The sequence below is a fragment of the Elgaria multicarinata genome, chromosome 8 (assembly GCF_023053635.1).
Source record: "Elgaria multicarinata webbii isolate HBS135686 ecotype San Diego chromosome 8, rElgMul1.1.pri, whole genome shotgun sequence".
Taxonomy (NCBI): domain Eukaryota; kingdom Metazoa; phylum Chordata; class Lepidosauria; order Squamata; family Anguidae; genus Elgaria; species Elgaria multicarinata.
This window is the reverse complement of record NC_086178.1, coordinates 92,473,935-92,499,860: the sequence shown is the minus strand read 5'-3', so window position 1 is coordinate 92,499,860 and position 25,926 is coordinate 92,473,935. Positions and strand designations below refer to the sequence as shown.

Below are 25,926 nucleotides of genomic sequence, written 5' to 3'. Positions count from 1 at the left end.
TTCAGCGAACCATTTGTACATCAACTTGTCTGCCAAGGAAACTCCTTACCCGTCTTTCATGGAATCCTAGTGTGTCACAGAGGATTTGGGGAAATGATGTTGGGTGTACAATCAGTTCGTGCAGGTCGCTGGCCAAGCTTGTTGACCTCAACCACATCCATTTCCCCAAATGAAATGGGTGTACAACCTAAGAACTCACAAACTCTCCACTCCACTGATAATGATAGGCAAGATGGTGTTCAGAGTAGTTTGTCCACCATTTTCTCACTGAGAAACTTTGATAAGAATCTACTGTAAAACCGTTTGAAGACCACAGTCTTAAAGGAAGTGCATGTGAATTGCTGAGCCTCAGCCATCACTGATTACAAGTCTGCTCTTGTATTGCTGTTGATGTCCTGCACCCATAACTCCCGACAGGGCTATTTATTACTACATTTGGAATAAGTAACATGTGAAGCATCCTTCACTGAAGGCTACCTGAAATGCCAAGTCTATGATTAAACGTCTGCAATTTCCTTTTATTGCAAACCCTTTATCACCAACACAACAGAAGCTGTGTCTTTAATTGCAATAAAGAAATAATCCTAGTTAATGGCAATGGCAATTCACAGGGCTTTACAACAAAATGGACTGATTGGTCATTACATTAAAAATAAATAAATGAAAGCAGTTATATCCTTTTGGCAAGTATATGTTTATGCCCAAATTGATGAGTTAATACCAGCGACTGCGAACCTTGTAAGCTCTGGACCCTGCCTTGATGGCACCAGGTTGCCGCCGTGTTTAAGTGGTGGCAGTGGCTAATCCCCACGCAGAGGGTGGGTGCAGGCTATCCGGCAGCCATTCAGCTTGACATGCCCACCCCTGCCTTCTGTGGACGGCAATCAATCAGGGGTTGCCATCTGCCCAGGAATGTGTCTGCTGCGATGCCAAAGCGAGGTTAGGTGGCGGATGAGCCATACTCGCCTCGCTCCAGTGAAAAAATTGGGGCAAGTCCCGAACTTTTCTAATTCATAGCTTTGCAGGAAAGCCCCGCAAAGGCTGTGAGGTGGCAGCTGCATCATATTATCGACACAGCGCCAGTGCACACACACACCCCACAGGGCTTTCAAAGCGTATATGCAGCTCCCTGGTGTATATGCAGCAGTAGTCATGGTGGTGGTGGTGGTGGTGATGAGACCTTCTTTGGCTAAAAGATACTTTCAAGAAATGGATCGATCCTGGATGTAAGGATCTTTCCATATTAGGGCTCTATGGGGCTGCTGAGGCATTGCTCTTCCACAATCAGCTGGAAGTATAATTATCACCGTGGTTCTATATTGCCCATAATATAGTGAACATTCCCCATTGCAATCCCCACAAGCAAAGGCAAAAGGGAGCAGTTATTACTGACCCAGGACTGCAGCCTTATAGTGAGATCCTAGCTATGTTTACTCTGAAGTAGGTTCCTTTTTGTGCAACAGGACTTATTGCATGGAAAGTGTTATTTGGGTTGCTGGGAGTCAGGCAGGGCTTTCCGGCACAGATGCTCCAGCTGGGGCTGCTGCCATTAAGCTGCATAAAGATGGGCAAAAGAAAGCAAAGGGCAAACCACCAGCAGCTGTTAGAATCCAGAAGCAGAGAGATCCCACCCCGACACACCCAGGGGAGCAAATGTCTCCATCACCAAGACAGCAGAGCCATGACTCCTTGTCCTCTCCCTCTCAGCTAGCCTTGTCTGCGGTGCTGCTGGAACAACCACAATGCTATCAGGCCATTTGAGAATGGGCACAGTCTCCTGTGTCATGTCAGAGGACCCCACTCCATCAGGAGATTCCTGACAAACTGTTGATGTGCTAACAGTGCATCTGTGATTGCACCTTTTAATATTTGGGGTTGAATTTTAAAGTTACAGGGAGCACCCAACTCCCTCGTTACAAGAGCATCATGTGCTATTTGTCTGTTTCCAAGCAGAATTCAGTGCTGGTTATGAACAAATTGCGTGCACGTGCACGTGCACACACACACACACACACACACACACAGAACAAACAAAGTGCTAAAAAGCACTCACTTCAGAATATTGGAAGAAGGGGGTGTAGGGAAAGGAGAGGGAGCGATGCTGCCCACTTGGCAACGTCGTGCCCCCAATCTGGGGGAACGTAGGGAGGTGCACACATCCAAAAAGTGCTAGAACTCCTGAAGGCTGGATGGTCAATTGCAGTTCCGCTTGTAGTGTACAGCAGAAAAGCAAATGTTTTGCAGTACTAGGAGACTTCTGTCTAGAAGTATCCTGGGAGACAAAATGAAAAGACAACCAATGGAGTCAGGAATCAAAGTGACAGTACACCAAAGGTGTTCCAGGTCAAGAATGAAGCCAATGTAGACACAAATACCACGCAGTGGTATATAACTTTATTTCAAAAGCACCTTTTCCTTTGCAAAGTATCTTCAGTAGAGAAGCTGAGTTGGTGTGCATGCTTATCCACTCCTCTGCTAGCTGGTTTTCTTCTGAAATCTCCCCTCCCCGAAACTGCTTCCCCCCACCCCACAGGGCATTAGGCCAGTGTTCATGAGTATTTTTATTTGGTAAGGTAGGACCAGCATAGAAACATAGGAAGCTGCCTTACACTTGTTAGATCAATGTTCTGACTTCGTTCACATGATCGCAGAGGGGAAATAAGCCACGTTGACTTACTCCCCCCAGTGCGTGCCAGGGGGATTTGGCAGCATGGCTTTTCATGTCATGCAGACCTGGCCGGGTGGCTTGTTGCCATGGGTAACTATTGATTTATGTGACCATGCGAATCCAGGGGCAGTCCGTACGTCATCTTTGCATCTAGGGAAGGCAGCCTCCCAGTCACTGACTCAGGCCATTGGTCCATCTAGCCCAGTATTGTCAACACGGACTGGCAGCAGCTCTCTAGGGTTTCAGGTAGGAATTTTTCCACACCTTACCTGGAGAAGCCAGGGAGTGAAACCTGGGACTTTCTGCATGCAAAGCAGGTTCTCTACAACTGAGCTATGGCTACTGGGAGCCCTATATTTGCAGAGTCCTGCTTGTACTGTGCATTCTAATTATCCCACTCTTTATTTGATACAGACTTTTAAAAAGTTGACTCCAATATTATATTGCATATAGTAAAATGAAAATGGTGATTTTTGCACTTCAGAAAAAAAAAGTGTGTGTGTCTTTATTATTTTGAACACATACCGTTGTGACATCAGAGTTTGGGGGCGTCATCTCCACTAGGTTAATGAAGTACGGCTCATCCTTCCATACTGGATAGTTATCATTAATGTCCAGCAAAGTGATGTTTACCTGTAAAGAATCACAGTTGTAATTTCAGCCTTTTAAAATATTTTAGCCACCCTCCCTTAGCACTCCTATATCTACATTTGCAAGCCTAGAGTGTGTGTGTGTGTGTGTGTGTGTGTGTGTGTGTGTGTGTGTGTGTGTGTTACATGTTCTAAATGCCAGACAGGAACATGATGACAGTGTCTGACAAGACTCTTCCCTGTGTTCATTCTGATGCCCCATGTCACATACAATATAGCTTTTTAGCATCTCCAGCCCCATTTCACTCAGCAACGGGCCAATGCGTCTTCTTCATTGTTTATTCTGGAAGGGGAGATGCAGCTCTCCAGGGGAGCTTTCAGAATTCTGTGCTTAGACTTCCTGACAATACTGCAGACACCTCCATCTATAACTGCATGAGTCACAACTCATAAATGAATTTGACTAATTTCCTTTCACCTCCGCCCTCTGAGCCACTTCCATTATTGTCGCCTGGGCTATTCACAATATGCTGAGTAATCTGGATGAATACATTCTTCCTTTGCATATTCTTGCCACTGGGAGCATTTGAAATGGGGACTATTGGCTTTAAAAGTCACATGTTATTTCTGTTCCATCACAATAGTGCCATCGTATGTCAGACTAATGCAGAAGGGCCTGGTTCACACATAATAATAAAATAGGGTTCCAGGGACCCCCTGGGTTATTGTGTACGAGTATCATGCTTGTGCATGCTGCCTGATGACTCCTATTGCAAGTGGGAGCAGCTAAACAAATGATGGACATTCCATCCATGCTTTAGTATTATGTGTGAACTGAGAACTCTGGCTTGTCTCTCCCCCAACAAGCTAGAGACATAATTCCACCCACCCACCCACCCCAAAATGTGAGACAACAGAGGGTGGTTGTGCAATTTGCAAAGTCTTGATTCAGTAAAACAACAACAACAACAACACCTCTTCACACCTGTAGCATCTGTGAAGGCTAGGAGCTATCCCCTAAGCTTAATTAGCCAAACAAAGCAAGGCAGTTGCCTATCAACTAAATGGAAGATTTCTTGCCATGCCTACATGGGCTTTTACTGGTCTCCCACTTCAGGGAAGGTCCTCTTGACCGAACTTCTGATGTGCAGCTAGCCTGTAGGACTGCCTCCCACCTCTTCTCAACTTTGCCCACTTCATCCTGTAGTGGACTCTGGGATCTGTGCTCCCTCCCCCTCCAACAAAGGCTGAGTTCCTATGGAGGGAAAGAGGGGGGAAACAATCTCTGAACCTGGCCTCCTGTTTGATAAGCTCCCAGGAAGGTTCCTCCTTGACTCCTATAGAGTCTTGGAGAATTTCCTCTCTGCTCCCTGTCTTAGTTGGGCTTCTTCTAGTTTTGCCTCCAAGTCTGACTCAGTATCTGAAACTAGGCCAGGGATTCCAGGCCCCATCTAGACAATAATTCATGATTTGTTGTTGGCTTATGACTGGCTTGTCAGGAGAGAGACAAGCTAGAATTCCTGCCATTCCCATCACCTCAGATGGTAGAGGAACTTGGAGGAGGGCCTCTGAAGGAGTCCTTAGTCTATCTACAGAGAAACTGATGTGAGATGTGATGATCCTTTAGGTACACAGGTTCTAAGCCACGAAGAACTTTAAGTGCCAGCACTTTGAATTGAGCCCAGAAATAGACAAGTATCCAGTGGAGAACTTTAATCAGTGTTTGATCCCAGTTAGTAGTTAGGCAATTTCTGGGAAGTCTTCAATGGCAGCCCTATGTATAATACATTGCAGTAGTCTAATGTGGAAATTTCCAGAGCATGGATAACTGTAGCCACCTATCTCTGTCTAAACAGGGTTGCAGCTGGTTAAAGGTACTCTATGCCACTGAGGCAATGTGGACCACTAGTGACACTGCTGGTTTAATGAGCACTTTTAGAGTGCAAACCTGATCCATTACAGCAGGGATGAGGAACCTCTGGCCTACAGGGTCTTCCACATCTGACGTACCTGCCTCTCTACCCAGGATGTGCCTCTCTTCTCCACCCTGCCTCCCCCTCCACACATCCCCCTTCCATATTGCCCAGATGTTTCCCACTGATTAGCTGAACAGCACAGCAGGGTGAAGGTGAGGTTTAAACCTCCTCATCCAGTGACTTCCCCCTTCCCTGCAAGAAGCAGTGGGGAAGTGGCTTCCAAGTCCTGTTGCTGATGGAGGGAAGATCACTCTATTCCTCCATGAGCAACTCACTGCATTGCTGTGCTGGGAACTGAGAAAGGAAAATGTGTAGAAGGATCGATGAGTGTGAATAGGGAGTGGGGGAGTATATGGGTGGATGGATGGATGTCAAGAAACTAGCATCATTTGAGCTCATGCCCAAATACGAAGAAGCCTGGTAACTAGGAGATTTAAGTTACGCTGCATTTGCAGTGGTTCATGGTGATTTGAGTCAATGTGGCTTTGAGGATCCCATTAGGACAACAAAGGATATACATTTAATTAATAAAGAAATATTTCAGAAATTACAAATGAAATGAGGATGGCTTGCCACCAGGAGGCTATTTTCAGTGGTAACCCTAGAATAACCCTGAAATTGCTCTGGTTCTAAGGCTTATGGTATGCTGCCTAGGCTATTTTGTAGTTAGGCGGGGTATAAATTGAGATACTTCTACTACTAATAAGAAGAATAAGAATACAACAGTAGACTAAAGCCATAAGTCAAATAGTAACAGAATGATAAAGGATCAACAAGTCACATGTTCTAACCCTGCTTGCAAGGGTGGAGCATCCACCACTAGACCAACCTCAGAGCAGCCTGGCCAGTCCCACAGCATGCAACAAGAATGGCAAGTGTGCTGTTTATGAAGCATGTGAAAGAAACACAAACACATCCTCCCAGTCACTGCTTATCTGTCCTGAGAAACCTATTCATCAAATTATTGCAAGAGAAACTTAAGTGGGTAGACTTCCATACCATGTAATATACTTTTCTCCATATATAGCAGTTCTAGATTACACATGGAAAGGTGGGGGGATCCAAGTGGGAAATTGAGGACCTCAGGAAAGAAGCCATCCAGTGTCCTTCATAAATTTATCAAAGTCTTCTTTAAACCTTGTGAAGTTCTCTGCTTCCACAACTATTCCAGAATGTTAATAGTTGAACAAAGCAAAACTCTTCAATTAATGCCCAGTGTGAGCCATTGGTTCTTAGTCTCTCTTAAAGCTCCATCACACCGTGGGTTAACACGCTCCCTACCTTCGCTTCTTAGTATCCAACAAAATTAGCATTTGGACACATATTCAGGCTAAATTGCAATTGTAATTTAGGCTGTAATCCTATATCCACTTACTTGGGAGTGGGCCTTATTGATCTCAATGGGACTTACTTCAGAGTAGACATGTATAATATTGCACTTTTAAAAGCACTTGCTCCCTTCTCCCTTCAAGATGCAGCGGTAAAATGGGTGAGCATTACTACAATCAATGGTATTCATGTTTCCAATAGTGTTAAAATAGCAGCTCAGGGGGTAATCAGTCAACATAGCAAACAGGAGGCAATTGCCTTCACTGTTATTATATATCTCCTACAGAGTCCAGTGTATTCATCATCATGTGTAGAAATGGAAAATAAATTATAATCAAGAACAAAAACATGCCAATAGTACTATACCCACATAGCCACTACCATTGGGTTTATTCACTTGTACATTGTACAGTGTACAACTTGAGCTGTTCCCACACAAATTCTATGGGCAAAGAGTACAGGATAAAAATTACTCTTATGCCTGCAGTTAGAACTTGGAGCACAATGGACAGGGACACCATTTTTTTCAGATTGGGAGGAAGTGATGTGATGAAAAGAGGTGTGTGTGTGTGTGTGTGTGTGTGTGAGTGTGTGTGTGTGTGTGTGTGTGTGTGTGTGTGAGAGAGAGAGAGAGAGAGAGAGAGAGAGAGAGAGAGAGAGAGGAGAGGGGGTGGGGAGGAACTCAGTAAAGTCCAAAGGCCTAAATACATTAACATTAGACGTCAACCCCCCAAAAAGATGTTTTAAGAGCATTTGGTGTGGGAATTTTCTTCCTTTCTTTCTAAATGCAGCAGTAACTACAAGAGTTATCAACAAAGAACAAATAGTAAGCTTTTTTTAAACAAAGGGGTTGGGTTTTTGACATAGCTACGCAGAACACAAGCAAGACTGCCCCTCCCAGTCTCCCTATATGGCACCTTGGAGTTCGGGCAATGTTGTGATGCAGAAGAAGTGAGTGTTTTAACTAATTTAGGGCGCAATCCTATGCATGTTTAGACAGAAAACGTTCTACAACTCCTAGCATTCTCCAACGAGCATGACTGGCTGGGGGAATGGTGGGAGTTATGGGACCTTTTCTGTCTAAACATGCATAGGATTGTGCCTTTAGTCCTTTCCAATGTTTCCTATACTTCTAACACAGAGCAATTCCCTTATGTGAGCAAAACTTTAGCTTAACGTAGCAAGTTCTTCACCAGAAACTTAAAATTTGCTGTTTCTACATCCACCAGTAGCAGCTTTTCTTCTGATGCATTTAGGCTATATTATGGAAGAAACCAAAATGGGACTCATGATCACAATGAGCTCCTGAACAATTCAAATATCTCTGATCTTCAGCAATTCAAGATAGAGGAAGATCTGATCAAAAGAGGCTGGGAGGAGAAGGCAGTGGCAACCCTCCCTCCTCCAAACGTCAGAGGAAGGGAAGGTGCAAGGCAGAAGAAACCATTTAAGTTTCACAAGAAAGGCAAAGGGATGCTTATTAGTAGGATATGGTAGACCCTGTTAGGATGGGTCCATATATATTTGTATATTGTTTAATTACTCAAGCCCGTCTAAAATGCATAAATTGTCAGTTTGAGCTGACACTGGGTGGTTTGAAAATTTTATCTGTAGTGATTAATCTGCTGCAGATCATTCACACATACAAGTCGTTACTTGATAATATGGACAATGAGTTATGAACACGTATGTGTGAACGGGTTCTCTGAAAGGATAAAAATGGGAGACTTAAAAAACAAAAACACTATTCCTCTTTAGTGTGACTTTGATAGGAAGTTCCTACTGGAATGCTCCCAATCAAGTCATTTTAGTATCTTAAACATGTAACTTAGGAAGTTCTTATACACATTTCTGCTTCTAAAAAAGTCCTGGATAACATATTGCCAAGCTACTTCTGGAGCTTCGGCAATAAACACAGCTCTCTCTAAGATGCAGAAGTATTCTGCATACATTTCTTAGTAGGACTAATCAAATGTTTTTGCTTTCAATGAAAATGCCACCTTTTCCATCTGTTTATTCAGCACACACTTGAAATTTTCATACATTTTCTTGCATTTTTAAAAACTGCATCACACTGACCTTGTACTCAGTCATGATGCCATATTTGGTCTCTGTACAAAATGACATCCTGCTTGCTGTCTCATTGGCTGTGTTGATCACTGTTCGGTGATACTGCCTCACATGTCACTATATCTTGTTAAGTGGTATCTGACTGAGTGCTGAGACCAACATATTGTCTTATCTGTAGACATTATTGCAGAAGGTAGCAACAGAAGCAGCAGCGTGGGAAAATGTGGTGTGAAACCATTTCAATTTTTTTTGGTGGGGGTGACTACAGAGGCAACGAGGAAAATGCTATTCGTTCTTTGAATAACATTCAAAATTGGAAATGGCAGATTTTGCGGAGAAAATGGAAAAAGAAAAGCTGATAATCTCATAGACCTAAGGTTTATCCCGGAATCATCCTGGGGTCATCCCAGTTCATGTAAATGACACACAGGATGTCCCGAGAGCAGGCAAGGACGACCCTGGGACAATCCCGGGATAAAGGTTAGGTCTAGCTAAGGCCTTAGTTTAAGACACAAGAACAACTCATGAGAACACTTTGTGGCTTGAAAGTACAGTGCCAAAAACAGACCAGAGACACTCAGACATGCAATCAGAATGGTTGCCTTGGTTTCTCACTGTCCAGGTAAATTATTTAAAGTGTTTGAAATTCCTATTAGTGAGGTGCCCTGGGGCAGTCACCTGGTAGACCGAGCAGTCACTGATTGTTTCAAGACCATCTGGCCAGCAGAGACCAAACTTCTGAAATAATGTGGGAGTTAATGCAGGGATGGGACGGGGCACAGATACAGTAAAAAAAGGAAAAGAAAAATGAAAAAGAGGAGGAGGAGGAGGAGGAAAAACAAAGAGCAATAGCAAATACCAAACTGAGTACAGGGCTAGAAGGAAGAAATTGAATGGCACTGTACTGGGCACTGGGGAGGGGGCATTCTAATACTGGTAAGGGAAAAGCGGTTATAAAAAAAGACAAAACTATTACTTTTCTCACTGAAAGAAAAGGGAACAGCCAAAAGATACTAGATCTGGGGTATGCAACCTGGTGCCCTCCAGATGTTTTGGACTGCAATGCCCATAAACCCCAGCCAGCATGGTCAATGGCCAGGGAATATGTCCGTTGTAATCGAAAACTTCTGGAGGGCACCATGTTGCATACACTTGCACTAGATAATAAAGGGGTGGGTGACAGGTTTAAGGGCAATTGTACACATTATGGTTGCTGTGGGAAACGCAGGTGTTAGACTGGTATTTTCCACAGCAAACATGCATCTTTAAGTATAAATGTGTACACGTGTCTGGGAACCCTGAATTTTTAGATGCATGGACAAACATGGATGATATCCATACTTTGTGGGGACTACCAGACAGAGGGCACCTTAGCACCACTAATGAGAGGCATAGCACCTTTAGTTTTCTTAATGGGTTTTCTGTGGAAAGGAAAAAGACAGAAGCGGTGGTGGTAAAACACAGGAAGGGTTACAAATGGAAGACATCCGGATCCCCTGTAAAATTCTGTGGATGAGGCAGGGCAACTGCACAATAAAAGCCTCCTCTGGAAGCTCCCTATATGTTTGCTGCAGGAAAACCACCAATGTTTCCCATAGCGATCACAATGTGTGGAGCTGTCATAAGATGTCCCTTGCATAGGACTAGTCTGAAAGCAAATCAAAGTCTGCAGTGATCAAAATTAAACAAATATCTTAATGGGAAAGGGAGGGACTGACAAGAAAGGAGATGTAGTGATGGGGAAATAAGAGAAGAATGTGATGGAATGAAGAGCTCCATCAGACAGGGGAAATCACACTTCCCTACCGTCACTTCTCCGCCCCTATTTTTGTTGTTTGTTACTTCCTCTTTTGAAAGAGGAAGTAAGCAACGTGCATGAGGCCCATTCAGTCAGCCGTTCTAATTGCGCTGCTTCTCCTGCACACAGCAGTAGATAGCAGCAACTTCAGTTTTTAAAAATATATCGGAATTTTGGGGGGAGGGGTTGTGGCGCGAGGAAGGCCAGAAGGGGTGGGAGGAGCATGGGAGGCAGACGATGTCATGAGAGGGACCTGAAAAAATCCGTGACTGCCCAGCAACGAGCATGCAATAAAACGCTTGTCTGATGGAGCTTGAAAAGAGCCTAGAATTGCTTACAAATACCTGGTCACTACAAAGGTTGAGACAGCATGTTTGCAGGCTCTTCCTCTCTCCTTTCAAATCAGAGGGAAAGGGGTCAGGGGAGGAAGAGCAAACAAATAATTTAAAATAATTTATTATTACAGTTGGTATCCTGCCTTCCTCCAAGGAACTTAGGGGGGCATATACAGATTTTGCATATTTTATCCTCACAACAATAATGTGAGATAAGCTAGGCTGAAAGATGGGGACTTGCCCAAGATTACCCAGAGAACTTCATGGCTGGGTAAGGATTTGAGCTCAATTCTCCCAAGTCAAAATCCAGCACTCTGTACACGCCACTCCACTGGTAGAAAGCCCATCATAGCTCTCAGCAGGGTGAATGGTAAAGGCACTCTGCGCTAGCAACCCCCTAATTAATGAATTTTCTTGACATTCATGCAGCACAGTGTACAAAGATACTGAGCATGACAATCAAACTCAGTGTTCTTTCTTCAGGGGAATAGCACTACTTTGAAAGGCATTTACAAACAGATAGATCAGAACACACCAAACGTGTGGAAGCAGGATTTCCCTGATAGTACTTAGACGGGGCACTGATACCACCCAGTGGCACCTGAGGCAAATCAAATCTCTGGAGATAATCATCTTGAGCACAGGTTTCTTATCAGAGTGCTCAACTGATGTGGAGGTAAGCATGTGTGATTGAGAGACGGTTCCAAGGAGAACTGTCGCGATGAGGTTCATCTTATGTGTAAATTATCCAGGGCTGTTTCATAACAGAAGGAAAAGGGAAAGAAAAGACCACCCGGCCATCTCCTGGAGGCTGACACATGATTGTCAGCATCAGCAGCATCTTTCTTCCTGTGGCCTCCAGTGCCTTTTTAACGATCCAAGATAAATCACTCCTTGAGGAAAAGCCTTCACAACCAAACAGTCCGTTTCCTTGTAAGATATTTAAAGACAACTGCAACCAATGGGGCTTTTTAGTTTCTTTCTTTATAGTAGGGCAGCATATACACAAAAGTAGAAACCAGATGAATTCAAACTTGGCATGTGGGTTGTTACAGACAGTGTTTAAAAGTATTTAGTGTGGATTGTGAATTCCAGGCAAGGCCTCCAATGGGAGATCATTGGTGAAATGGTTTTTCATTTTCTGTTCTGAAGAAGATGATGGAAGAGGTCATTGTTCAGATGATTTCCAAGTGCATTGTGCAAGGATTTTAATCACTTTATGTTGGGAATGGATCATTTGTCTCTCAAATCATGGAACAATTTAGTGGAAAATGGTAGGATACCTTTACCGAGTTCAAACGTCTATGTCAGAAATGAGCTTTGATGCAAAAGTAAGTTCTGCCATTAAAGAAGTATTTACAAAAGCACATAATTCCTTTAATTTAAGATATTTACATGTAATAGTTTCATTTAGATATATTTATATTTAGGGTCCACTTGAGCTTGCTCTGAGGTTCTTCCAACCCTTTATCCTTTTGTTAAAACTGCTCACTAGGTAGATTCTAATGGTGATGGGTATATACAGAAGCTATAGGGCAAAAGTCTTGAATCCCAGACCTGTGGGCAAAATCCACCAGTCCAGCCCTCCTAGATTTCCCAGATGGCCATTTCCATCCTCTCCCACCCTGCCCCCCACCTACTAAATGTTTGATGATTTCACGGCTTTTGTGTGTTTTTCCTTATTCCAAACAGCCCTTCCTCTTTGCCCCCGACTCTCACCCACCACTGGATGCGGTCTCCGAGAGTTACTATGAAATTGAATGAGATTCAGCCTGATGTAAGAGCCTAAGTGAATTGCTTGGCTGTTCCCCTGTAATAATGGTGAGGGAACTTGGCAAGTTCTGGTTCTTAAACTGTTAAGTTGATGTACAGAAGGTTTATGATTTTAAAAGGAATTTGCAAATCATCATCTGAGTATCAGGATCAGAAAGTCACATGAGGGAGAAGGAATAACTTTAACTCACAGTAGCAATGCCAGTTTTCTGGTTGTGACCCACGCCACCATCCACTGCCCGCACAATGAGTATATATTCTGATTTAGCTTCCCGATCCAGCAGAGATGTTGTGGTGATTTCCCCTGCAGAAGTTAAGACAGGTGAGTGAAAAGAGAAAGCGGAGCCTGTTTGTTGGAATATTTGTGGCTCAATAGCATCTAAGAGGTAGAAATAATAATAATAATAATAATAATAATAATAATAATAATAATAATAATACATGCAGGACAGCACAGCACATGGGTGTGTAAATCCTTGCAAACTTGTCTAGCTATTGGCAGAGCTTTAGTGATGTTATAGAATGTTCATACACATTCTAAAAGAGGAAGTGTTGGCAACAGAATGTGGCCAAACAGTGTAGCATCTGAAAGAAAAGTAAAAGGTCGGTTGACTTGAAGGAGAAAATAACTTATATAGGTCCTAGGAAAAGGAGGAGGTGCTGTTAGTGGAAAGCAGGGGACACAAGTAGGGTGGTTGAGACCTGGGAAGCTGAATGGAAAGAGCTCAATTTGGGCCTCTATTTCCTACTTCTGTAATTGCTCTTTGATGCTGCATGACCTTCTTTCTCATTGCACTAGCAATAAGCTGAAAGGGACCAAAATGCCCTATCCAATGGTAGGCTAGCCAAGATGGGATCATCCATCCAGTTCCCCTACTCCACAGCCCCAATATTCAACCATACAATCCAGCCTGCGTTTCAATTTCTATGTCGAACACAAATCACTTTAATTGTAAGGAGCTGCCCACAGCAGATATCTGGGGGAGAGGGTTAAAAATTAATCTAGATCACAAAGCTGCAAGAGGTCAAAGGGTTCACTAAAATACATTTGCCTCCCAAGTTCCTGAGATATCCATTAATCTGTAGACTGGGGAAAAAATTAATCAGTGGGGGGATTTTTTTAAAAAAAAATTAGCGTGTCTCAGTGATGGATTGCTCCACTTTGCCTACAAAGTTACATCCAATTAGGCACACCTTCACAGAGCAAATTCAGCTAATTTCAGTGGGGATACTCCTACTACAGAAAAGTTCTTCCTCCTTTGAGACAGAACAGAAAACACAGGTTTCCCCCTTCCGCCTCCCTTTTGCATGTATGATATTCTCTCTTCCTATTGAATATGTCAGCAAGAAGGGTTGTCATCATGGTGGGATGTGCTCTCATCAAAATCCCTGCTAAGCTTTTCCAAAATTACTTGTCAACTCAATCAAACTAGGAAAATGGCACTGAGTGGAGCATAGGATGGGTGACATGGGTCAACTAAACTTTGTGTATTTGAGTTAAGACATTGCCATCTGATGATTTGAAATATAATAATAATAATAATAATACTTTGACACAGCTTAGAATGATAAACAACCAACAATTAAACATTTGCTTTATATTTTTCTGATAGAATCGTTCACACCTGATCTGAGTTAAATTCCAGATTTTTGACAGAATCAGAGATAGATGCAGCCAACGTGCTGTCTGGTCCTGCTATTATGGAAACTTTTCATTTCTTGCAGCCTAAGGATGTTGACAAGCTGCTTGGAGGGATGAGACCAACCACCTGCTCCTTGGATCCTTGCCCATCCTGGCTTTTGAGATTGGAGTATCAGCTGTGGTAAATGTGTCTTTAAGAGATGGTGTGGGCCCACAGTGATAAAACTACTTTTGAAATATCCAAATTTAGATCCTATGGCTTTGGAGAACTATTGCGGAGTTTCTAGGCAAGGTCTTAGAGTAACTACTGTCCTTTCAGCTCCAGGCAGTCTTGGAACACATTGATTATTTAGATCCATCCAGCGTGACTTCCTGCCTGGTTTCAGGATGGAAACTGCCTTGATCACCTTGGTGGATGACTTGCTCTGGGGAATGGGTGGGGTGGGGTGGGGTGGGGTGGGGTGGGGGAGTGCAACCCTGTTAGTTCTCCTGGACTGTCTCTCAGAAATGGGAATGGAGGCACTGTTTTGCAGTGGGTTCATTTGTACTTGGCGGGTAGAGTCTCGAAGGTGGTAATGGGAGACTTTTGGTCTATGCCTTGGACATCAGCCCTTGAGTGCCACAAGTTTCCATCTTGTCCCCCATGTTTTTCAGCATTTACATGAAACCAGAGATTTGGGCTGAGGTGTCATCAATATGCAATTGGCACTCAACTCTACCTCTCTGTCCAACTTCTAATCCCAACAAGGTGGTAACAACCCTTAATAGGTGTTTGGAGACAATTACGATTATGCCGTATGGAAATTATAATGTTCTGATCTTGTATTTCTGTTAGAGCAACCATGATTCCTGCATTCAGAAAACATTGGTTCCTCTGTGGATGGTCAGCATGATAGAAAAGGGAAGCTGGACAGGCAGAAGGGAATAAATATAAAATCTGCAAAGACAGGAGGCAAGAAACAGGACATGAAAAAGAATACCATGACTGTGCTTACCTGAGCGAGCGTTAATTCGGAAGTGTAAAGACCCTTCCAAAGAGTAGATAATGGACTCTTGGCCATATTCTCTTGAACGGTCCAAATCAGTGGCATTTAGAAATAGCACCGTTGCACCTTGGAGAAAGATAAGAAAATGGAGACTGAGTTTCATTTATTTATTTCATTTATGAGTCACCCTACCGTTGAAACTCTCAGGGCAACATACATAATATTTTTTAAAAAGCACAATAAAACCACTTAAAAACAAAACTAAACTAAAATAAAATAGAAGCACCAACAGTAACTGTCATTCTTCAGGCACATCACCAGCCTGATTCATATCCAAATTAAATCAGTTTGGGTTTAAACTGATTTATGGTGCAATCCTATGCATGTTCAGAGAGAAAAAAAGTCCTACAACTCAAATGCTGGGAGATGTAGGACTTTTATTTTGTCTAAACATGCATAGGATTATGCCGTTAGGCTCACAAAATGCATAGGAACAACCAACTCACCAAGTGGTATGTCTTTCTACCACTGTTTGGCGTGGTCATCTGTATTAATAAAAATTTAGGGTGATTTTTTATTAGTTCATGTTAATGTGTGGTAAAGGTTAAGGAGCTTCCCCACATTTGATAACTTGATCATTTGTATTAGAAACCCAGGGCAGGTAACATTGAATGGGGAACATATTCTCTGCAATGGCTATATCAGAAAAAATATATATTGTGAGGGCCACAGAAGGAGCAAAGTGAATGGGGATGGGGGCGGTGGGTGGACTTTGTTTGACATGTTCGATTTTTTAAAGAGAAATAATGGTATATTTCACTTTAATGCTCTCACTCTAAACACATTTTCTCTGAAGTAAGCCTTATTGATTTTGATTGAGTTAATGTTTAAGTAAGTATGCTTCAGATTGCAGCCTTATTTTAATTTCCAGTTGATGATTTCATTATTATTTGTATGTGAAATGTGCTTTTCCTTCAACTTCAGTCCAGCAGTGGGGCAGGGGAATATTTGTCTGGGGGGCACTTGCCCCATATTGGCACTGCCTATGCTTCCCTGAGTGATAGAGTTTGGCAGCTGGAGTTGTCTTTTAAACAACAGCTTGACTGGGTTTGGATGTAATGCAAACTATGGAGAGGAGATGGTAAGCATTTACTTCTGTTTTCACCTGACTATGAGTTGTTATGTCTGTACCCATAACTGCGGTTAACCTTAATTATGCTTAAGAGCAGCCTTTCCCAGCCTGGTGCCCTCCAGGTGTGTTGGACAACAACTCCCATAATTCCCAGCCAGCATGGCTTTCCTGATTGGCAATGCTGGTTGGAGGTTATGGAAACTGTAGTCCAACACGTCTGGAGAGTCTCAGGCTGCAGAAGGCTTGTTTAGAGAAACAAGCCAGGATCAGAAATCATCAGCTGTAATTGGTTTGTTTCCTTAAAACTACCAAACCCACTGTTACCTGAAAATGGAAGCAAATGCTTGTGATCTCTTCCTTGCAGCTGTGGCAGAGGAGAGACTCACAAATCCAAGGCTCATGCATGTTACACTAAATTGGGTTCTCCAACCTTTTTAGGCCTGGTGAGCATATTTGGAGTTTTGAGAAAGCACTACAAAACACCAGAAAGCACACTGGTGAGGCTCAGAGACAAGTAACCTTCACAAGAAACTTGGCTAATGTGGTTAAATTGTAAGCAAGTGTAAGGTGATGCACGCAGGGGCAAAAAATCCCAACTTCACATATAAGCTGATAGGATATGTGCTAGCGGGAACTAAGAAAGAGATCTGGGGATTGTAGTGGACAACACCACAACCCCAAGACATTTTCAATGAAAATGTCAATGCAGTGAATAGCTGCTCTGAAAAAGGCAAATTCCATATCGGGCATAATTAGGAAAGAAATTAAAAATAAAACTACTAAGATCATACTGCTCTTATATAAATCTATGGTGCGATCACGGAATAGTAAAAAAAGGGTATTATAGAGTTGGGAAAAGGGCAGAAAAGGGCAATTAAAATGATCAAGGAGCTGGAGCAACTCCTCACCGAGGAAAGGTTACAACATCTGGGACTGTTTAGCTAAAACACTTAAACGTCAACTCCTCTACTCTAGCTCTGCACAGTGATATATCACTGAGCTGGTTGTAATTCTTAGTACACTGCCATGCTTAGGATTCAAATGCTCACATATTGATATCAGACAGTACAAGGAATAAGGCAGCAGCTCTGAGGGACAGGGACTGCATAGGTCACCACCCATAGGCAAAAGCCTCTCTTTTCAAAACAATACCGATAGGAAATGGAGTTTTCCTTCAAGGTTATTGCCCCAATTAGGCTTGAGGGTCAGAGCTTAGCCAAATTTGAGAATTTGGACCAGTCCATGAATGTGCAGTCTTCCACAACTTGGTGCCCTCCTGATGGGTTGGTCTACAACTCCCATCATCCAACTAGAATGCTGGCTGGGGACAATGGGAGTTGTAGTCCAATACTTCTAGTGGACACCAGGTTGGAGAAAGCTGGGTGAGATTGGGAAAGGCTGTTACAGCTAGCAGGACAGTGATCTTCTTTAATTATCACCATTGGATCTCATGGGAGCTAGGGAGGAAGTGCATTGGCAGGTGATAAGGAGCATGAGACAGAATTCCTGGAACAGCTTGTGTCGTCTTCTGGAATTTGATTGTGTCAGCCTGTTCTTATAGAAATGTTGTGGTCAGTTTTAATTTCTATATCAAAATAGTAACCATTTTTTTTTCCTTCCTGGGATTTTCCTTCCCAGAAGAATCCACAGGCAGAAGTGTGCCACCTGGTTCACATGTAATGACAACTCAGGGATGGTTTAAACCATGGGTTGTTAGGGTTCTGTGGGAGAAACAACCCAGAGTTCCGGGTTAAGACGTCACATCAAGCAACCCAGGAACGCGGTGTTCCTGGGTTGTTTGAGAAAGCTGACGCCAAGTGGAAGTGGCACTTGCAAGCATGTGGAAGGCAGCGCGTGCACACTCACTTTGGTGCGACCCCTACCAATTCATGGGTTAACCTATGGGCATCATGTGCAAACGGGGTCTGTTTCTTTGGAGTTCTCCTGATATTGTTTCCTGTGGGGAGAGAACTCTGAGTCTCCGGTTATCACATCTGATGCTGTTCTCTATGCCAAGAACATTGCTGGAGCTATGTCTCCATTTTCCATCTTGCTTCCCCCTCGAGTAACACCCATCTACCATGGTGCAGAGGATGTCTTTAGCAGAAGAAGGCACATTTGAACCCACAAAGAAATTCATCTAGGGGGTGTATCTTGCATATCCCAAAAGGAAAACTAGGGGCACGCGTAAGCCAGTGTGTTTTGCTGAAGTATTTGGGAAAGTCAAGCTATTCTGGCACTCTGTTGATATTCCTCATTGGCTTGGTAAACGGTCATCCAGTACATTGTTATTAATAGGGGAGGGTTTGGGAGCACAGGAACAGCGTTATACCTGCCATGATATCCTCCATGATTGTGATGACATAGGAAGGCTTGCTGAATGTGGGTGGGTTGTCATTTTCATCCTACAGAAATAAAAAGAAAAACAAGTCAAAACATAAACTTCCAACAACCATAATATTCTGTCATGAAACATGACTTAAAACACTCAGAGTGTAGCACAATCTAATTTATTGAAAGAGCAAAGTGAGGCTTTTGATTTAACTAGAGATGCCAAAAAAAGCCAGAGGCAAAAGGGTGGAACTAAGGATGTAGTGTATTATAAACCAAAATCCAAAGCATAGCAGACCATGGATATAAAACAGAAGTAACATCTTGTGTTTATAGAATTACCCTGAGGAAGGACCCTTAGGGTACGAAACGTGTCAGATTTTGGTTTATTATAAACTACATTTATAATGTAGCCTCTGGCTTTTTTGGCATTTCTATTGGGGTTTTCCTTTTTGGGGCCTTTGATTTAACTACTCATTCAGCTCCCCCACCACACACACATTTTTTGGTCATTATATGACATCTGTTTTGTATTTAATACAAACTTTGACCTACCAGAACATTGAGACAAAATTTAGTCCAGGACACAATTCTACAGTTCAAGTTCAAATACCAGCTAACCCCACACCTATTTCCAAAGGTTTTTTTTGGTGGTGGTGGTGGGGGATAAAATATATTGGGCCTGTTCAGACAACACACTAAGCCATGGTTAGGCTGCTAACCCTTTTGTAGCAAATGGATAGTGAGTGGGTTTAATCTGTGGTTATATAGCCACCATGGTTAGGAATTGTTTCACACGACATACTAACCCATAATATTTAGCTCAAAATGTTTAACCACCATGGCTTAGTGTGTCATCTGAACAGAGTCATTGTAATGCACCCTAGTGAAGTAAAACGACTGATATCCACATTAAAAAAAAATAAAGCACCTGGGAAGACATGGTGCCCTCAGAGCTGTTTATGGAAAATGAAAATTGGTGGGCCCCGATTCTAGCCAAACTGTTATCTTACATAAATCAGAATGGTAAATTCCCCAAAGTATAGATTGGGCACAAAGTATAACTATCCCAATCGATAAAAAAGGTGCTAAAATATGTCCAGCTAATTATCAACCTATAAGTTTGATACATGTTCTTAAAAATATATACGAAGTTCCTTCTTAATAAAGTCGAAGATTGGGTGCATCAAAATAATATTATAAGTGATGAAAAGCTGGCTTTAATAGCGGCAGATCAACAATTGACCAATACTTTGTTTTGAATCACCTCAGGGAGAAATATTGTAAATACTCGAAGAAACACCTATACGCTGCATTTATAGATTTAACATCAGCTTTTGATAGTATTGACAGGGATCATTTATGGTATAAGCTTTGGCAACTCGGAATGGACAGGCGCCTTTTATGGCTGATAAAAAAATCTCTACTCAAATACCTCCATGCTGGTAAGAGTAGGTAGAGGTGGACAATTATCCGATGAAATAGAAACAACTTTAGGGGTTAGACAAGGTTGCTTGCTAGCTCCAACTCTATAATAAATATATATGTAAATAATATCATTGGTGATTAGTAAATAAACAGAATTTCCCTGTGGCAGTAGGTTCAAGAAATCTGAACATTTTATTATATGCAGACGATATGGTATTATTATCAGAAAACCTAGTGGGTATGCGAAGATCACTCAAAGCATTTGGTGAGATTTGTAGGTAGGAATTACTAACCATTAACTATCAGAAGACAAAAGTAATGGTTTTTGGGAGAAGCCCACGAATACATAAATGAACATTAAACAGACACTGTCTGGAACAAACGAATCAATTTAACTACTTAGGTATATGTTTTAAACAAAATGGTGCATGGATGAATCATATGGAGGCAATAAAATTGAAAGCAAATAGATCAATGCAGACAGTGTTAAAATTCGCCAGAATAAGAGGAGGACAAATGATAGCCCCAGCATGTAAAGTTTTTGCAGCAAAGGTTTTGCTGCAGTTATTCTATGGGGCAGAAATTTGGGCCAACGATAATATAAAGCAACTTGAGGTGGTCCAAAATAAATTCCTACGGATATTGTTGGGTCTTCCCCCTGACACACCCATTTGTTATATGAGGGCAGAAGTTGGGATGCTCCCAATAGAGTACGCCATCTGGAGGAACATGTTTTTTTATTACCTCAAAATGAAAACATCAACAAATAACCTAGTTAAGCTGGTGGTGAAAGATCAGAGAAAATACCCCTCACATGGCAACTGGATAGAAAGGTGCGAAGCCAAGCTAAGACAATTCGGAATAGATCCTAAAACGATATTAGAAGGAAATATAGACCAACAACGCATGGCGATTAGACAAACATTGAGGAATTATTTCGGTAAGCTTGATATTGATGCAATTAAAGCTTCCAAATTCTCCAATATTTATCCTTTCATAAAATTAAAGCATAGAGAAGAAAAATACCTAATTGAAATTATGAATCCAGTCTTACGTAAAGCTCTTACAAGCCTGAGAATGCAGATCATGCAGACGAATTTTAGAGAAGGAAGATTTAATAATATACCCAGAGATCAAAGAATTTGCTGTTGTGGAGAACAAGAGGTGGAGGACTCTGCTCACTCTATATTATACTGCAGATTATACAATAGCCCTAGGAATAAATATTTAGCTAGGTATTTGGCCCCTATGGTGCATTTAACAGACCAAGCGAAATTAGGCTACCTACTAACAGCAGAGAAATCGACCCTACTGAATTTGGCCTATTTTGCGGTAAGAGCTGCAAAAGTTAGGAAAGAGCACATTCAGGTGGATGATTGTAAACAATAGATATACCATAGACATACACAGTACAATGAGAAATTAGGATATGTTTACTGTAGAAGATGTGTGCTGATGGGAGTAATTGCTGTACGGAGTTCGGCTAATTTTATTTTTTTATGTAATAATGTGTAATAATATGTGTTCGGCTAAAACCCATTTAGGGTAGCCATGAATAAAATGTGTATTTGCATTTCTAGTTCAAACTCCAGCTTAACCTCCACACCTGTTTGCAAGAGGGCCCCAAAAGATGTTATTTATTTACGCCTGCAATGCAACATATCCCTCAAAGACTACAATCTGAATGACAGGTAGTTGCATGTTCTGGACATCGTTCTACAGTTGAAGTTTGAGGATCAGATCAAACCTCCTTGTTTATTTTAAAAGGGGGCAAGTAATGTCATGCACGCCTCCCCCAGACTCCTCATCAGAGGACAAAGGGGAAGGACAAGCTCTAGCAGATCCTGGGGAAGGGACTAGCAGTAATGTAGGACTTTCAGGGGGCAGCCAAGACCTGGCTGAAACTCCTCTAATAGAGTGACAGGGAGGAAGGGGAACATGAGGCTCCTCCAACGCCACCTGAACGCAGGCTCATGAGAGCGAGGGATCTGCATTGGCAGGGTGCCAGAACTCGGAAGCTACAGGGCTAATTGCCAGCACCTGGTGTCAGCTTGTTAAGGGTTAAACGGTGCTGAGCAGCCCAGGGATGACGCTGGAAACAACATGCACTCCCTGGTGTTTGGCCTATCCAGCTGTCCGTGTGTTTGGACTCCCTGGCGAACCCAGACCCCTCAGGCTGCTACCCCATCTCTGCCCACATCTAGAAGCCCTACTCTGTGACTCGAGGACGGCTTTATTCAACTCTGCTGGCATCCCAGCAAACTGAGGCATCCCAGCTGCGGTTTCTCTGGCTCAGCCTCCACATTTGATAAGAACAGCCATGTATCTCCGATTTTAGCCAGCAAACGCGGACAAGTAAAATGTAAAATACCGCAATGAGGTATCCCCTAGAAGACTGAGAGCTAAACTAGACATTGCGTTAATTGCGTAGTGTTGCAATGATTGTAACATATATATTTTACTCTTGTGTAAACACACTGGAGCCAGATCTGGATTGGGACTGACATGCAATCACACACACACACACACACACACACACACACACACACACACACACATGCCCCTACATTTGCCTTCCTCCTCTTTCATGGAGGATAAAGAAAAAATAATGGAGCATTTTCCCCTTTATCCCTGAGAGGGGCGGGAGGGAATTTAGGGGAGAAAAGTAGCTGGATGGGAAAGTATACCCTCCATCTCATGCATGGTGGTCCACACGTTTACATGAGAGGAAAAAAAGTTAGGATCGCTGCAATGCTATGCATTTAACATAGCATCTAGTTTAGCCCTGAGATATTAGAGTGAAAATTAGTGTGAAACAGAGTGAAATATTCAGGACACCGTCCTAATTCCAGTTGGAAACCTCATCTAATTCCAGTTGGAAACCTCTGCAACTTTTTTTTAGGAGAGGGAGCAGAGAAGATGCAAATACATTGCAATGCAATACTAGGTTTCCGTCAGCATTCTATGCCCTCCTTTGAGTTGATTTTACACACACACACTTTTTCTCTATTTTGTTTCTTTTTGCACACACAAAAACCCCAGCTGACGTGCAGGAGAAACGGTGAAAGTGAATATATACAATTTACTGGCAAATGTGTAGTCATTAAAAAAGACAGAGAAAAATGTTCTCATTCCATTCAGCATAACATTTGTAGGGATCAGTGCTTCTGACAGTAGGCATAAAACTTTGAGACAAATTTTAGACTGTTTGAATGAAACATTTTACATAATTAGATGGTCCAATTAAATCTTTAATTTTACCAAACCATGTCTCTCATTTCCATCAAGTTGTTCCACAATGGAGGGCATAAATGTGTGTGTGTGTTGTGTGTGAAAAAATGGAATTTAACAGCAAAAGGAAGAAGAAAGCTATTCTACAAAATTTTTAGTTCAGAGGATTCAAAACCAGGGCCTTAGACCACTATGGAACATATAGCATTTGGAGTGAATTGGCTTCCTGATTAGTATGCCTTCAGAACTAATCGCTAGTTTTGCTTATACAACAATTATTTTGTTTGCTTCTTTGTCCTATTCTTTATCTTACGATTGTTTGAGTAGACCAGCATGAAAATGGATATAGAAAAAAATGTTTCTGTAGTCATTAAAAACTTCCTTTCCATGTATTTTTCTCTAGAGGAAGACATTTCTCTATACCAATAATTAAACAAACAAAAATGCACAGAAAATGTTACAATATAGTCTAGAATACCTAGAATTAAAAAAAGAAACAAAATAGCCCCTAAGTTTCTAGCCAGTTAGTCATTACCCTAAAGATAGCAAGGTGTAGTTTTACCTGGGTTTTTTTTTTTTTGCTCTGAATACTTATGCATGGTGAAGCATATGTGTATTTAAAAGCTTGCAAACCTTAAAAGCCCCAAAGATATATTACCCTTTGTTCTGAGAGAAATGGCACTTTTAATGTCAATGCTTTCCTTTTCAGTTCAATCGAAAGCAATATATAAGATTTCTATTATATTAAAACACACCTCACACAAAGGCTTTATATTTAACTAGAGGCTTCTTGAATGCTACTCAAGATAAAAGCCTGATTGAAAGAAGAAAGACAGTCAGAAAGCTGCATCTGAGGAACAGTTGCAAAGCTGCAAGTGAGGAAGTGCTACCCTAGCCCTTAAACCTTGACGGATGCTTTTGCTATTAAAGTCAATATTTTAGGTAATTTCACATGCCAGTGATGCCCATCATACTATAATTAAATTGCCATCCTCTGCTATTTTTGCGTGGAGCAGGTGGTCTTTAATCAGCCTTTTCATCACTCATGATTTCTGCAATGCCCAGTATTGCACATTGTCCTCCCTACACTATAAAGTAAATCTATCCTGGGTAGCTCCAACTGCATTAAGCTTAGCCTTTTGGGGGGGGGGGGCAGAATTAGAGGGGGGAGGAGGAAACATGGGAAAAGTAAGATGCTAAATTTAAACACTCTCTCACTTGTGTATCCACTTTTCTAGAGGTTAGTCCTGTTTATATCAATGGGTCTAAATATCTGACAAAACACTTGCTGGACATTGCAAGCTTGTCTACATTTTATATATTTCAAATGCTCATTTTTATTTTTATTTTTAACTGCATTTTTGCACTTTGGTCAATGGGGAGAAAGTGAAAAATGTGCAGAGAAATATAGACTTTTTCTGTTAGAGTGAACCAAAAATCAGGTCGCAAATTAAAACCAAGCTTTGAAATGAAGATCACAGAATTTTGGCAAGCTTGAACATTCCTGGTTCTCCCATCCCTAGAGCAAGTTCTTGAGGTCCCAGCTTGGACATATAACTTACACAGGGCTTGTGTTCACAAGAAAAAGCAATCCCGCTTCTAAAAATATCCATCCCTCTAGCAGCTCGTGGTTTAGCCATTTCACTCCTGGGAACACTAAGCAGAATAAGACCTTGTTGCTGGAAGGAAGAGGTTGACACTGCATTTACTTCTTTTTATCATGAGGTCATGCAGCCACCCTTTCATAAAATATTTTTAAACAGTTCCAAAACTGCTTTGGGTGTGTTTGTGGGGACATTTTTTATTACTTAAAATAGGCACCATCCACCAGGTACCTGTGATAGTCACACCAAAATCTATATCTGTCTGTTTCCGACTCAGGCATCATAGTGGTGTTTATGGGAACTAGTTTTGGCTTTTCAAGTCTACAGTTTATGGTGCATAAAAAACCTGGAAAACTAGACTTATCAAGATTGTAGCACGACCACAAAAACGAACCCTTTTCTTTTAGACTGGCAGAGCTCTGCAATATTTGCAACTGTGTGCAAATGTTAGCTTTCCAGAGGCTTGAGTTGCATAGTGTTACAAGGTAGCTTCTGTGAGCAGTACTGACTCCATTTTGAAGCGACCCAAAACCCCACCTACAGACTGAGAGCATTCACAGAAGGCCTAGGTCAAGTAACCATTTCCTGATAGACTTCTTCAAATGCCTTTCCCAGAGACAAAGGTAGGGGTAAAACTAAACAGAATATGAATGCTGGATGGCAAGAGTTTTACCTGGTCATACACATGCTAATATAGCCCTGTTGCTGAACTCCAGGCTGCATCAAGTACAGCCATCATCCCAAATCACCCTCTTTTGTTCCCATAGCAAGTAGATCTTTAGATAAGATCACACACAAAAACCCTCAAGTTAGAGAGAAGAGGCAGGCTAGCTCTCTCTCTTTGGAACCAGAATCACAGAATAGACTACACATTCCAGCTTGGAGAGCAAGCTGCCATGGGTGAGTGCTTTGCCTCGCTGTCTTCTTTTCCTCTTCACCTAAGACTAATAGTTGCAATGCTCTCCAGTTCTGCTCTACAGGAAATGGCTGCAGCCCAAAGAAAGGTATATTGCCTTTAAAGATTCCCTCTACT

General features: G+C 42.0%; 2 protein-coding genes across 2 annotated transcripts in view; one reads left to right on the top strand and one right to left on the bottom strand.

Moving 5' to 3' along the window:
- The window catches only part of LOC134403180 (cadherin-23-like), a gene marked incomplete at its 3' end in the record, with an annotated part of 380,609 nt that overhangs the window by 39,222 nt on the left and 315,461 nt on the right, over window positions 1-25,926 (bottom strand). The window contains exons 19-22 of the mRNA XM_063133286.1: window positions 18,632-18,704; window positions 15,177-15,293; window positions 12,731-12,843; window positions 3,194-3,301 (exon numbers count right to left, since the gene is read on the bottom strand). Of these exons, the coding sequence (XP_062989356.1) occupies window positions 3,194-3,301; window positions 12,731-12,843; window positions 15,177-15,293; window positions 18,632-18,704 (411 nt within the window). The remainder of the gene's footprint in view (window positions 1-3,193; window positions 3,302-12,730; window positions 12,844-15,176; window positions 15,294-18,631; window positions 18,705-25,926) is intronic.
- LOC134403006 (prosaposin-like) overlaps window positions 1-25,926 on the top strand; it is a 298,719-nt gene that overhangs the window by 197,907 nt on the left and 74,886 nt on the right. The gene's annotated exons all lie outside the window — the stretch shown is intronic.